Raw genomic sequence first — 14,987 nt, forward strand, 5'->3', positions numbered from 1 at the left:
GCACGATGACTTCACCTCCATTGGGCCTTCTAGGAAGAATTGTATCATCACAGAAGGAAACAAGAAAAGGAAAGAACATCTGATTGGTTTTGGAGGGTTTATAGATGAAGTTTTGGAGCAGAAGGGAAATAATGGAAATAAGATAAAGAGAGAAAGGATTTGGGGGATATCTGAGTGGTTCAGTTGATTAAGCATCTAACTTGATCTCAGTTCAGGCCTGGTCTTGTGGTTTTGAGATCAAGCCATGCATCAGGTTCTGATGGTGTGGAGCCTGCTTAAGATTTTTCTCTGCCCCTCTTCTACTTGCTCTTACATATGCACACGCATGTTCTCTCTCTTTCTCTCTCAAAAAAATAAACATTTTAAAAATTAAAAATAGGGGCACGTGGGTGGCTCAGTTGGTTAAGCCTCCGACTTCAGCTCAGGTCAGATCTCACCTTTGTGGGTTCAAGCCCCGCGTCAGGCTCTGTGCTGACAGCTAGCTCAGAGCCTGGAGCCTGCTTCCAGTTCTGTGTCTCCTTCTCTCTCTGCCCCTCCCCCTCTCATGCTCTATCTCTCTCTGTATCAAAAATAAATAAAACATTTTTTAAAAATTTTAAAAAATTAAAAAAAAAATTAAAAATAAGAATAAATTTAAAAAAATAAAAAAGGGAAAGGATTTTTAAAGATGTTTTGCGGAGTGTTCACATTATGTGCCCACTCAGGCATTTTCAATTGCAGTAAAGATGAAAATCTTTACTGTACTGGACCACTGTTTCTTTAAATATAAACTGCATTTAGGATTAGGCCATGAGAATCTTGGACTTGATATGGATAGTAGACAGCTACAATGTAATGCACTGCTGCCAAAAGTTAGTGCTTTGGAAAAGGGAAGGGAGGAGTGTTCCAGGGGGTGGGTAATGAGTAAAGGCAGAACTGGGAAAAGCCAAGAATGTTCCAGGATCTGAAAGCAGGAGGGTACGCCTGGAGCACAGCCCCAGGAAGACACAGGGTTGTGTTGGGCTGCACAGAACAGATCTTGCAGGCCCTTGGAGGCCTTGTTAAGGGATCCAAACTGCATTCTGTTGGCAATAAGGAACCATCAAGGACTGTAAACAAGGAAGAGAGATGATTCATACAGCACTAGTTCGTTATTGGTCCCAAGAGTATACTGACTCAGAACTGAGCGCTTTTCAGGGACCCATACCCCCGAGGATACAGAGCCACAAACCTAAGGGAATTAGTAAGGAGGGCAGAAGACAGCAGAAGGCTTATAGCTTCCTACCAAATAGGGATGTCTTATACCTACTTCCCTCTCTGCTGCCAGACCTATAAGACCTATATAGCAATCTTTTTATTTTTTTTTACTCTTTGCTTTTTGCTTTAAAACCACTAGACAAAACCAGAAAATAAATATTATTTTCCATTTATTTAAAACCATTCTTTCCAGTCAAATTTAAAAATTGTCATTTCTATATATCTAGATGGCAATATTCATGGCATGGCTGCTCAGTGAAATAAATCGTTCTTCAGTGACCCTCCGGAAGCCAAAAGCCATTATAATAGGGAGAGAAATTTAATTAAATGGGTAAAACTAATATTTAGTTAGATAGCAACGTGACAGGTATCTGGTAATATTAATTCCTTCCTCAATACTATTTGCCAAGTTTTATGGCATTCTATCACACTGAGGAGTGTAATGAGTGTGACAAGCTACCCGAATCCCCTTCAGGAATACAAGAGCCCTTGTTCCAGCTCCTAGGAGTGCCCCACCAGACAGCCCTCATCTCTCAGCTCCTTTGGGGGTTGCACAGAGTAAGGGAGCCACCTCCCTCCCCGGAAGCCATGCTCCCTCACCCGCTGCCATACCCAAGAACAGTGATGCAGGCTCATCAGGACTGAGCCCTCTCTCGCCAGCCCCCAACCACTCTGATGGGCATCTTGCCCTGGTGGTCATTCCCTGCAGGGTTATGAGCTGCATTCCAGCTCAACTTCTCTGGTGATTTATCCGTCCCTCCTGGGTTCTAATCCCTTGAGTACTCCCTGAAAAAGCCTCAAAAAGGAAGTATGATCTCAGTCCTCTTTGGTCCACACTAGCAAGAAACAAGCTGAAGAACAAGGCTTGAAGGTATTTTGCAGGTGTTTTACTATCTGCAGGCACATAAAGGATGAGAAGTAAAACCTGAGGGCCTAGCTATGGGTATGTGTGTGACACAAGTTCTTGTTTGGTAACAGCATCTACTGCTTATTCTCTTTGCTCTCTTTATCCTCTGTCCTTCCAACCTTCCATCTCCATTCTTCCTCCCTCCTGCCACCCCATCAGCCACCCATACACAAGCCCAGAGTGATCTGAGAAGCAAGATATCTTCATCCATTCAGGCTGCTATAATGAAAGGGGTTGCCTGGGTGGCTCAGTTGGTTAAGCGTCTGACTTTGGCTCAGCTCATGATTTCATGGCTCATAAGTTTGAACCCCACATCAGGCTCTGCACTGATGGTGTAGAGCCTGCTTGGGATTCTGTCTCTCTGCCCCTTCAATGCTCTCTCATTCTCTCTCAGAATAAATAAATAAACCTAAAAATAAAAGCTGGAGATCTCATACAACATAACAGAAATGTTTTTCTTGCAGCTCTGAAGGCTGGAAGTCTGTGATCAGGGTGCCGGTATGTTCGAGCGAGGACTTCCTTCCCAGCAGCACACAGCTCATTGTATCCTCACATGGCAGGAGGGGCAAGAGCGCTCTCCTGGGGCATCTTTTATAAGGGCATTAATGTCCACGAGAGCTCCGCCCTCATGAATTAATCATCTCCTAAAGGCCTTATCTCCTAATGCTACCACACTGGTCATTAGGATTCTATTATGGGAATTCGGGGGTGGGGGGCACAAAAACATTCAGACCATAGCAGATGGCCGAGCTCCTGTGATCTAAACATATTCTCTTACTGACTAGCACACCTTCATCTCTCTCACCACTGAAGCCATCCTTCTGTGTAATTCAACAGTCAGAATCATGAAGTTCCTACTCAGATACACATGTAATAAGGGAAGGCAGGCTCTGAGCCTTCGTATATTTTTCCTACATCTTTGGCTATTTGTGAAGATGCTTCTTCCTCCCCCCCCCCTTGGTTTACTCAGGAAAATGTCACTATGAAGTGGAGCAAACCTGGCAGAGTCTCAAGATGGCAGATAGGACAGGTAAGTGTTGGCAGGATTGGCAGGCACAGGGATATCATCCAGAAGGTGCAGGCCTTCTGGAGGTAACTTTCATTCCAGAAATATGTGGTATTGTAGAAAGAAATATCATCCTAAAGAAGGGGACTATTCAAACCGTGAGTACCGCAGAAAACTACTCTGCGTCCTCCTCAATCTTACCCACTGGCTGGGTTACCAAAAACCTCTCAGTGGTCAGATCTAATTGACACTCTTCATACATTGACCCAACTTGTGAGTGAAATTTTAAATGTTTATTTATTTATTTTGAGAGAGAAAGAGTATGAGTAGGAAAGGGCAGAGAAAGAGAAGGAGAGAGAGAACTTCAAGCAGGCAGAGCCTGACAAGGGGCTGGAACTCACAAACTGTGAGATCATGACCTGAGCTGAAATCAAGAGTCGGAGGCTTACCCAACTGAGCCACCCGGGTGTGCCTGAGTGAAATTTCATACTGTGGACCACTCTTTCCTTTTAGAGCTTCTCCCTTCCTTGGCCTTTGGTGCTCACTTCTTTACTGGATTCCTTCTGCCCCACTGTAGCTCCTTCTCAGGTTCCACTGGCCTCTTCTCTAAACTCCCTCTTGTCTTTCTTTTTCTCATTTTACATGCTTCCTGATGAGAAGTGATGGCCTCTGAACAGTTATAGCGGTAGTAAAAATGAAGAGGACATAAACCGTGGAGGCTACCTGGAGAGGTCTCAACCCACTCAAGCAGCCCCTGAGCTTCCTCCTCCCCAGCCAGCCCACACCTCCGCTAGAGTGAGAAGTCCCTAGTGCTGCTGGAGTATCTGTGCCGGCCCTTAGCCTCATCCCATGGTCATGTAGTGGTGGATTTATTTGTCTTTCCTCCTAGACTGTGAGGTCCTTTGTACCTCCACAGAGTCTGGCACATTGCAGTCATCCTATTAGTGAGTAAAGGAATGAGGTACTTAAAATATGTGCAAATAAAAATGTAGCACAAGTTGCCATATATATTGAAAATGAACTTCCTAAGATGCTCAAATGCTGGGCGTGGTATCAAAGTTCAAATTTCTCATGGACTACAAGAGAAAGTGAAACCGTCATCCTTTTCTTCAACTTATTTGTAATTCTTTACTCATAGTAAGTCAATGCACAGTTTAGCTCACCATTGTTCTGCTTACGTGAGTTCCAACTCTCAAGCAAAGCCTGAAGATTAATGTCATTATCTCTTGTAGATTTTGATACCAATTATATTACATAGCACAGTAGCTGTTCAGTAAATAGTAAGTTGACAAATGGATATGTTACTCCTAAACTTGGAACAGCAGCTCCAGCCAGGCAGGCTCTTTTATATTTCTTGAACTGCCACTGTCCCTCCTCTGTCCACAGCCACAACCCAGCCAGTCCACTCAAGCCTCCTTTCCCTTCCTATAATCACTAAAACCTACAGAACCTCAAACTCCCAAGACAGATTTGTACTTATTCATACCTGTATGTCTCTCAGTGTCACCCAAATGATGGTGCATTCCAAATGCCATATGACTTCAGCAAAACTCTAAGTCCCTGGAGGGCAGGGACTGTGTATTTTCATCTTTATATCATTCCTTCTGCAGTTTCTTTCAAAGTACTTTAAATGGGAGACTTTCGGGAAGTGTCAAACTAACTGGTATAAGTTCAATTTTAAATACTGTCAGAAAATACCTCAAATTTTAATCAACCAACCATTCTTCTTTCAGAGTTAGAATAATGTAGTCAGGGATCTGAAACCTGGACCTTGGGGCACCTGGGTGGCTCAGTCAGGTAAGCTCCCAACTCTTGGTTTCAGTTCGGGTCACGATCTCACAGTTCATAAGATTGAGTCCAGTGTCCGGCTGTGTCCTGGCAGCATGGAGCCTGATTTGGATTCTCTCTTTCTCTCTCTCTCTCACCCTCTCTCTCTCAAAATAAATAAATAAACTTTAAAACCTGAATCTAAGCCCTCAAGGCTCTGAAGTAAGGAAATATTTCAGTTCCTGGGCCCACATGTGGGGCTGCCTATCACCTGGCCCCTATTAGGTTTGATGTTTTTTTTTTTTAAATTATTGTAGGTGTTTAGTTGCAATCATAAAGTCATTTTTTTCAGGCTTATGACCTATTTTCCCCAATAACGGATGTGATTCATGCTATCAATCGATTTTCCTTGAATGGACAATGATAGACCCCTTGTTGGAGTCATTACATTTTTATGTATGAATACTTGGTAGCCTGTTTGTTGGAACTACTAGGTACATAGGTAATAGGTAAAAAAAAAAAAACCAAAAAAACAACTGTTTACAAGGAAATCCATTTAAATCACCCCTCTCCTCCCCGCATCAAGTAGCCAGTAAAGGAAGTCAAAATCCCTGAAAATGAGAGAAGAAAGGGAAACAAGAATTCATCCTGCCAAGCTCAATGTAGCATGACAAATCTTTTCTTACAATCTGGCTTTTCTCTCTCCAACCGTCTAAAACACAATGCTGCAGACAGAGGTCACGACCAGACCCAAAATGTCAATGTCACTGAAGGGAACCAGGTTTTTTCTGTCAGGTATGATCACAAATCCGCAGCAACCGATGGCGACAGATGAACGTTTTCTAAACAGGCATTGTTATAGTTCACTTCCAGGCCCAAACCAGGAAGTGCTAAGATGAGCCAAAGACAAAAAAACACTTCAGTCTCCGAAACAAAACCCAGCCAGAATCCAGAAAAGCTATAGGGGTTTAAACTGGGGACTTCGGTTTGGATTGTAACCTGAGGCTTCCTACCCCTAAAATGTTTCTAAACTTTCAAATTGCGCCCCCTCTCCGGCCCTCAAAAAACCACCAGAGTGAGACGACATAAACTATACACAGGAGCGCGCACACAACCTACACAAAGCACACACATCTACACAAACACACGCACAGACCAATTTGTTTTTTGTGATCCGCTTCCTTATCTAGGCGGTCCAAGCTTGGGGCCGATTTAAGTCGCTTAATTCTTCTCCAAACTAAACCAGGGCAGATAGCAGAGAAGGTGTCTAATTCTGGAGATTTTTAGGAAGGGTCGAGGCGTAAACGGGCCACGCCCAGGTCCCGCTCTCTCGTTGCACAACTGTAGGCTAAGTCTGGGCAAGTCCAAGGAGGAACCTTGAGACCTCCAGCCCCTCCTTCTGCAACCCAAAGGAGCAGCACAGTCCTGGGAGGCGGGGAGGATCCCTGGGTGAGGACTCGGGGCCGAGGGTGTTAAGTTTCAGCCGGGGAGCTTCGGACCGCTACAGCGGGGCAGCAGCCAGCTGCGGGCAGGAAGGGGAGGACCCAGCCCGGCGAGGGGGAGCCCCCGCGCGGGCTCAGGGCTGGGTCGGAAAAGCTGCCTCACGGGCGCGCCCGCCGGCCCCTCTGCTCCTTTCCTCCCTCCCAGAGCTCCCCGCCTGGCCCTCCCTTCTAGTCTCCGCTGCGCCCTCGCGGAGGCAGCGTTTGCCGCGGCCTTGCCATGTCTCAGCCGGGCCAGAAGCCCGCGGCCTCGCCTCGGCCCCGGCGCGCTGCAGCGGCCCGCCAAACCCAGGAGGTGAGTGCGCTCCTGCTGGACCCACAGGGTTGAGCGCTGGGAGGACCAGGGCCCCCCGAAGCCGCGGGACACCTTTTCTGGGCGTAGCCTATCTGGCCTCCAGCACCGTGTGCCCCCTCCCAGGCCGGGGAAGGGCGCGGGACTCAGTGACCGCCTCTGGACAGGTGGCTGGTGGTGGCAGGTTATTCCCGGGCTGGGGCCAAGGGCGCTGGGCGTGGTGCAAGCTCAACACGGTGAGCTCGCGCCGGAAAAAGTTGGATGGTTACACCTGGGTAAAATGAGGATAGGAATGAAAGGGGGGAAGAAGTTCACTCGAGACCCCTATAGTGGGTGGGGTGGTTTAACTGGACCGCGGGCTCCTCTCTTCCTTCTTAAGCCCAGGCTGCAGGGCGTGGCTGCCTGGAGAAATAACACATCTTCGCTAACCAGCCTCGAGCCAAATGGGGCGGGGCGGGGCCAGCCGGTGGGGGCGGGGCCTGTGCCGGGCACCTCCCAGGTGCCCTCCCCCCTGACAGCTGCGGGGCTCGCAGAGCTCTGAGCCCGTCCACTCCTAGCAGGCTAAGTGAGAACCCTCCACCTTCTGTACCGCACTCCGCGTCTCCGCCCGGCCCTTCGCTGCACGGCTCAGAGCAAACCGGTTATCGCCATGGCGTTCGCAAGTTGGTGGTACAAGACGGTAAATAGGAGCGATCGTGCCTGGGCAGGAACGGGAAGGGAATGTGTTTGCTTTGCCTTTCCGGGGTGGCGGACCAAGTATTGTTGGGGAAGGGGTGGGGACCAGGTGAGACCTACTCTCAGGACTTAGGTTAGGCTCGGGGAGAGGCCGAGACTCACCCTGCAGTGGTATGCACGAGCGCGCCCGGGCGTGCGAGTTGATGTGATCGGCTGCGCGAGGCTCAATTCGGCTCACAAGTTGAATGGGACTGGAATTGTTGCTGGAGGAATTCCTCCCCTGGATACGGATTCCTGGATGAACTCAGCTCTCAACAGCTTAGATCTAGTGTTTCTAACCTGTAAGCAAAGCTCACCACTTTTAGAGAGATGTCCTTGGACATACATTTTCCAACACAGAGGAGGAGAGGCAGCCAGGATGGAAGCAAGGAGAAAACCCCAAACTCCCAAGGAGCAAGAGCAACTGAGTTTAAGGCCCTTGTGGAGAATGAGACAGAGAGAGCGGGAGCTGTTCTATACTTTATTTCCAAAAAAAGTACACAAAAGTTGTGTTGATAGGTGATAATCAAAATATTTATATCCCATTAATTTATGTGAAAATTTCAAAAATTTAGTTAAGTACACCTCTCAGCATGTGATATTATTAGGAAAAGCAAGGTTCTTGTAAGCAGACACTCTTTAGAGGGAAAACTTACTTTGGAATCAGTCAATTGTCACTGATCAGCCAAATGGCCATTTCATTGACCATCTATGTGCTAACCCCAGTACTGGCCTCCAAGAACACACAGGAGAATAAGACAGTAATTCTTTTTATCAAAGAGGAACAAGTCAAGCTTTCTGAACCTGTTTCCACATCTATAAAATGAGAGATATAATAGGCACCAAATAAGGGACAGTGAGGACTAATTAGATTCATGGATCAAAGTACCATACCCATTTACTTGTAATGGTAGGTGGAGAATTATAGTTTACCATAAGATATTTCATTGTAAATGTTTCCCATTACATTTTCTGGGCTTTTAAAATGTAACACTTATGTGCTGAAAGCAAAAGTTTATTTTGAGTCAGTATTATCCTAAGGTTCTTACCAAAATCACATGTATTATCTGCAAATATGGATGACAATATTTCAGAGTTAACATCAGACTTTTCTTTCCAAATTCATGGTTCTCTAAAAGAAATTGTGCTGGAATATTTGATGTAGTTTAAGTCAGTGCTTTTAACCCTGTTATGTTTAGACATACTCTGACATTCTGCTAAAATCTCTTATGATCCTGTTTTTGAACTACTATAATTTTTTTTGTCTCTTAGCATAAGCAAACTATCTGTGATCAGCTTTGATTCTTCCCAAACCAGTGTGCCACCTAATAGAAATGTTGTGTGAGCCACATATGTAATTTAAAAATTTCCAAGTGACCACATTAGCAAAAGCAAAAACAGGTGAAATTAAGGCTAATAACATACTTTATTTAACCACTATATTTCAAACATTATTTCAATATATAATCAATGTACAAATCATTGAGATATTTTAGATCTTTTTTCTTCAAAATCTAGTGTGCATTTTATACTTATAGCACATCTCAATTCATGCTTGCTACATTTCAGGCACTAAATAGGCATGAGTGGCTAAGGGCTACAGTATTGGACTGTACACACGACTTCCTAACCATTTTTGTTTGATGGTTACAAGGGAGTGAGTAGAGATCATGTTGAGAATTAAAGCTATAAACCACTTTCCCTCAGCAAAATACACATACAAATACACAAAAGCTCACCTGTAAATCCTCTAAAGGTCCACAGAGGCAATTTATAATGTATATTATTTCACATATATACAATAAAAGTCATAATATACAATAATATAATATGTAACATAATGTAATTATATAGTATTACACACTAATATAATGTTATATATTATATAACAATTATATAGAAATATATCATTTATATAATAGTATATATGTATTTTTATCATGTATGTCACATATCTATAAAATGCTTCTGGTAAATCCTATAATATCTACAAATATCTTATAAATAATATTTTTACTAGAACCCTTTAAATACTGAAAAAGATTGTGAATGACCTACATTTCTTTTTTATTCTAGAGAGAGATGAAAGTGGGGGAGAGGGGCGGCGGGGGGGGGAGAGAGAGAGAGAGAGAGAGAGAGAGAGAGAGAGAATGAATGAATATCTTAAGCAGGCTCCACACTCAGCAAGGAGCCCAGTGCATGGCTTTATCCCCTGACCCTGGGATCATGACCTGAACCAAAATCAAGAGTCAGCCTCTCGACTGACTGAAGCCATCCAAGCACCCCAGGAATGATCTAACTTTGAAAATATAGGCAGAATAAAATAAAATTATTAAAATATGTATCTGTGATGTTTGTTTAAGGGAGTGTCACCTAAGCTAGTCAGTGACACATTACAATGTATATTTCCACACCAAATAACCATCAAAATCATTGATCTTCTTTTCTGAAGAATTATGTGGTTATAATGAACAAAAGAAAACAATAACAACAGAAAAACTTTAAAAAGCTAGAGCTCAAGGACATCTGATGAGCATCATAATGATGAAGCATGAAAGAGAGTAAATTTGGTTGACTGTAATCACATTCTTGTGTCATAAGTTGACTCGATTAGGCCATGCTAATTAGAGGTGTTTCTTAGTCTAATTAGACCCATGAGCCCAGTGGCAGTGTGATCAAGGAGCCCAGTCATTTGAGAGGCCCCATCATTGTGGCCAGTGTGGGAAGAGTGTCACAGGCCTTCCATGGCAGACAGAACACTAAAATGCAATAATTTTTAGGAATAAGGAATGCAAATTATAGAGTCTGCAAAAAGTCCACTGGCTTAGAGTATTTGGGAGAATGGAGATCAGACACAACTTTACTCTTTTGGTTGACAGTTTCTAAATTAGTTTGCTTCCCATTGTAGATAAGACTTTTAAATTAGAACTAACATGTGATGATATTGTTCTTTTATCAGTTTTGGCACTTCTCAGAAAGTTAATTATATTCTCCCAAGTGCTTTTTAAAGAGTGGTACTGTAGCTTGCTGGGGGTGGCAACGTGGGTGGCCATTTGAGATTCTAGGGTGAACAGGTAGGTGTTTAGTTCTGAGTAGGTTGTCTGGTGTACTACAGGACTTCTCAGAGCAGCCCATCCTTGTTCTTTCCTTTTTTTTTTTTTATAGCTTATTTATTTATTTTGAGAGAGGGATTACACATAGGAGTGTGTGCATGACTCGGGGAGGAGCAGAGAGAAAGAGAGAGAGAGAGAGAGAGAGAGAGAATCCCAAGCAGGCTCTTCACAGTCAGCACAGAGCCCAACACAGGGCTCAATTTCACGAACAATGAGGTCATGACCTGGGCTGAAATCAAGCATTGGACACTTATCTGACTGAGCCACTGAGGCACTCCAAGCTCATCTTTATTGTATTCTTTTTTTAAAAAATTATTTTTAATGTGTATTTATTTTGAAGGAGAGAGGGGGACAGTGTGAGCAGGGGTGGGGCAGAGAGAGAGGGAGGCACAGAATCTGAAGCAGGCTCCAGGTTCTGAGCTGTCAGCACAGAGCCCAGTGTGGGAGTTGAACTGATGAACCACAAGATCATGACTTGAGCTGAAGTCGAAGCTTAACCGACTGAGCCACCCAGGTGCCCCTCTATTCTTTTTCTTGAGGTTTATTTTTTATGTGAGTGTTTTTACGTTTTCTGTAGGTAAAATACACACAACATAAAATTTACCATCGTAAACATTTGTAAGTCTAAAGTTAAGTGGAATTAAGTGCATTCATGTTTTTTAAGATTTATTTCTTTAACTAATCTCTACACCCAACATGGCGTTCAAACTCACAGCCCTGAGATGTAGGGTGGCATGCTTCTCCAAATGAGCCAGCCAAGCATCCCATATAAACTTCTATTCTTGTGCAACCATCATCACCAGAACTCTTTTTATCTTGAAAAGAAGACAACTCTGATGCCATTAAAAATAAATCCCAGCTCAGTTGGTTGTGTTCACTCTTGATTTGGGCTCAGGCCATTATCTCACGATTGGTTAGTTCAAGCCTTGTGTCAGGCTCTGCTCTAACAGCATGGAGCCTGCTTGGAATTCTGTCTCTTCCTCTGCCCTGCCCCTGCTGTGTGCTCTCTCTGGCTCTCAAAATAAATAAACCTTAAAAAGTAAATAAATAAATAAATTCCCATTCAATTTACGTATGTCCACTTGAATATATAGCACTGTATGTTCTTAGTTCTCTTGTATTTCTTGTAGAAAAAAATTACAAGTGCATCCTAATTACTACTACAAAAGCAGCAAAGTAACTATTGAAATTCTCATGACATCTTCTTTGACTTAGAGAAAATTCTGAATTTGATGCTACCTCTGAAAACCTGACAAACAGCTGTGGCCATAACAGTGTCAATTTGGCATATCCACGATAATGTTAAAATATTAGGGAACAGCATACGTGGAGTTTAAGTGAAACACCGGGATTTTGGAATTCTAGCCATACTTAGTATGTCTTTTATATGTGTCTTTAATATGTCTTCTTAATATGCGTGTTTTATATGATAAGCCCTAAGAAGGTTATCCTAATAGCACATGTTTTTGGAGAAGCAGGAATATATATATTAAAAGCCAGACATTTTATTTACTTGTATTTCTAAAGTAATTATGCTTCCTTCAACACTTAGCACATGATGGTGGCCACTCACTGATTTTTTTTAAATGAATAAACTCTATTCTATAACTCTATGAGTTTGGAGTTTTCAATATGAAAACCCAGTGAAATGGGGAGGATACTGCCTTTGAGTGGCCCTAGGGAGATACATATGCTTTAGATAAGAGGATTCTAACTTCAAAACTGTTTATCACACAAGAGAGGATAATATAATGAACTCTTCATATACCTTTCATCTTCAGTAATTATCAAAATTGCAATGTTGTGCCACTCCTCCTTTATTCAGCTCCTGGCCCCACCAGCACACCAAATACACACACACATATGCATGCATACACACACACACACACACACACACACATACACACCCCTCCCTTCCAAAGTATTTTGTTTATTTATTTTTTATTTAAATAATTTTTTAAAATTTATATCCAAGTTAGCATATAGTGCAACAATAATTTCAGGAGTAGATTCCTTAATGCCCATTACCCATTTAGCCCATATCCCCTCCCACAACCCCTCCAGCAACTCTCTGTTCTCCATATTTAAGACTCTCCTATGTTTTTGTCCCCCTCACTGTTTTTATATTATTTTTGCTTCCCTTCCCTTATGTTCATCTGTTTTGTGTCTTAAAGTTCTCATATGAGTGAAGTCACATGATACGTGTCTTTCTCTGACTAATTTTGCTTAGCATTATATCCTCTAGTTCTATCCATGTAGTTGCAGATGGCAGGATTTCATTCTTTTTGATTGCCAAGTAATACTCCAGATATATACATATATATATAAATCTTCTTTATCCATTCATCCATTGATAGACATTTGGGCTCCTTCCATACATTAGCTATTGTTGATAGTGCTGCTATAAACATTGGGGGGGGGTGCATGTGACCCTTCAAAACAGCAGACCTGTATCCCTTGGATAAACACCTAGTAGTACAATTGCTGGGTCATAGAGTAGTTCTATTTTTAACTTTTTGAGGAATCTCCATACTGTTTTCCAGAGTGGCTGCACCAGTTTGCATTCCCACCAGCAGTGCCAAAGTATTTTAAAACATGGGAAATTGCACATTTAAGTACCTTGCTTGTGACTGACTCAGTGTAGATTGTTTGGAAAATGAATTCTCAATTCCCTGTGTACTTTGTTTCCATAGATATAATATAAATGTGAGATTAATACAATATACACCCATAAGAAACAAAATATTAAACATAAATATATCAGATGAACCTGGTTACTTTATACTTATGAAAAATAAAAGACTAAATTCTCTGCTCTAACATTTACAGCCTTAGAAAATGAAACCTTTAAACCTTTGCTTACATCTCTTATTCATTTTACTGTTTTATAATTCAGCACAATCAGGTTAATGCCAGAGAAAAACAAGGGAGTGGAATAACTTTTACTGTATCCAAAAAGGAACTAGGCAATGGGCCAGGCTCCTCATTAACATCAACTCATTTGAGAAATATGTCAGCCCGTGGGCTAGGTACTATTAGCTTCATTTCATAAGTAGAAAACAGAAAGGTTAATGTTTTTCCCCAAGATCACAGAGCCTTTCACACCCATGCTTTTTCTGTCCCACCAGAGTTTGTCAGAGAATGGAATGCAGGGAATTGGTTACCCAGGTAACAGAAGAGGCTGGGAAGCCACTGGAGAGGGATTAGAGATTAGAAATTTCAGGAAGCTGCTGTCCTTTCTAGGCAGGATGCACTGGGGGGAGCTGGATAGCCCTGTGCGAACTGGAACCACAGCTGGAACCACAGCTGGCTGATCCAGCAGGAGACACTGCTACAAAGGCCCCCAGAGGCAGAAAGGAGGGGAAATACCACCTCCTACCACCTCCAGTCTCCTGCCCTGCCTCCCAAGCCTGAGGCCATCCATCCCAAATATCCCTGGCACAGCAAGCTGGGGGAGCAGGGCAAGGGGTGGGGGGGGGTGGGGAAGGGTCTGGGCAAGGAACTCACCTGAGGGCAGAGAGGTCTAAAGTTGCTCCAGGGAGATGGTTTTGAAGCAAAACCAGCTTTACATCTTGGTCCTTCTGCTTGTTTGCTTGTTTTAGCAAGCAGACTACATACAAGAATGGATCTTAAGGGATTTTGCAAAAAATAACACTATACATTGTTAATTTTTCAAGCCTTTTTTTTTTTTTTTTTGGTTTTTTTGGCTTCATTCTCTTTTATCTAGTTGAACAGAGCAAAAGTACTTCTCAGGCACTACATAGAGGCTTGTGGAAATACAGTCATTCAATCAAGAATTATTTGTCATACACCCCACCGGAAGTACGAATATAGGTTACCATCTGGTTGGGACGGCAAAATAGACATTTATAAAGGAATCAGTAAGCAAGAGAGTATCAAATAAAAGGCTAATTTGTTTGTTTTACTAAGAAAATAGAGACTAATATGCAGATATGAAGATACAATGTGCCATAAATAGGGCAAGGCTCGGAATTAGGCAGGAAAGGCTGGTGTGAACACGGAGGGCACTGTGCTTCCTGGCTGACCAATCAGCGTTTACCCAGGAGCCCCAGAGCCGCCCCAACCTGCCTGACCAGGGGAAGCTCCCTGTGGGTGCCAACTCACTGGGGTGATTAAAAGAACAGAACCATCTGCTTCCTGTCATGGTACCCACAAATCTCCTCTCAAAACCAGTGGTCTTGAATCCTAGCTGCATATTCGGATGAGCTGGGAAATTTTAGAGAAATACATCTATGCTCTGGTCCCACTCCAGACAATTTTTTTTCCTGTGCTCTAGCATGAATGTTTGGAAGTGTCCCAGGTGCTTGTGACCCACACTGAAGGATGAGACCCACTGCTAAATGAAGGCTTTCTGGTCCTCTGAAGGGCCCCCAAACAAGCTTTTCTTACCATATGTAATGGCAGTGCAGCGACCATGCGGAGTTCTGTGTAG

General features: G+C 43.1%; 1 protein-coding gene and 1 long non-coding RNA gene across 2 annotated transcripts in view; one reads left to right on the forward strand and one right to left on the reverse strand.

The window, feature by feature from the left end:
* The window catches only part of LOC115294667, a 19,099-nt gene extending 12,878 nt beyond the window's left edge, over nt 1–6,221 (reverse strand). The window contains exon 1 of the long non-coding RNA XR_003910043.1: nt 6,073–6,221. This is a non-coding gene — a long non-coding RNA (uncharacterized LOC115294667). The remainder of the gene's footprint in view (nt 1–6,072) is intronic.
* A 93-nt stretch (nt 6,222–6,314) lies between these two features.
* The window catches only part of CAST (calpastatin), a 101,141-nt gene continuing 92,468 nt past the window's right edge, over nt 6,315–14,987 (forward strand). Inside the window, exon 1 of the mRNA XM_029941229.1 lies at nt 6,315–6,710. Within this exon, the coding sequence (XP_029797089.1) occupies nt 6,636–6,710 (75 nt within the window). The 5' untranslated portion in view covers nt 6,315–6,635. The remainder of the gene's footprint in view (nt 6,711–14,987) is intronic.

The sequence above is a fragment of the Suricata suricatta genome, chromosome 6 (genome assembly GCF_006229205.1).
Source record: "Suricata suricatta isolate VVHF042 chromosome 6, meerkat_22Aug2017_6uvM2_HiC, whole genome shotgun sequence".
NCBI lineage: Eukaryota > Metazoa > Chordata > Mammalia > Carnivora > Herpestidae > Suricata > Suricata suricatta.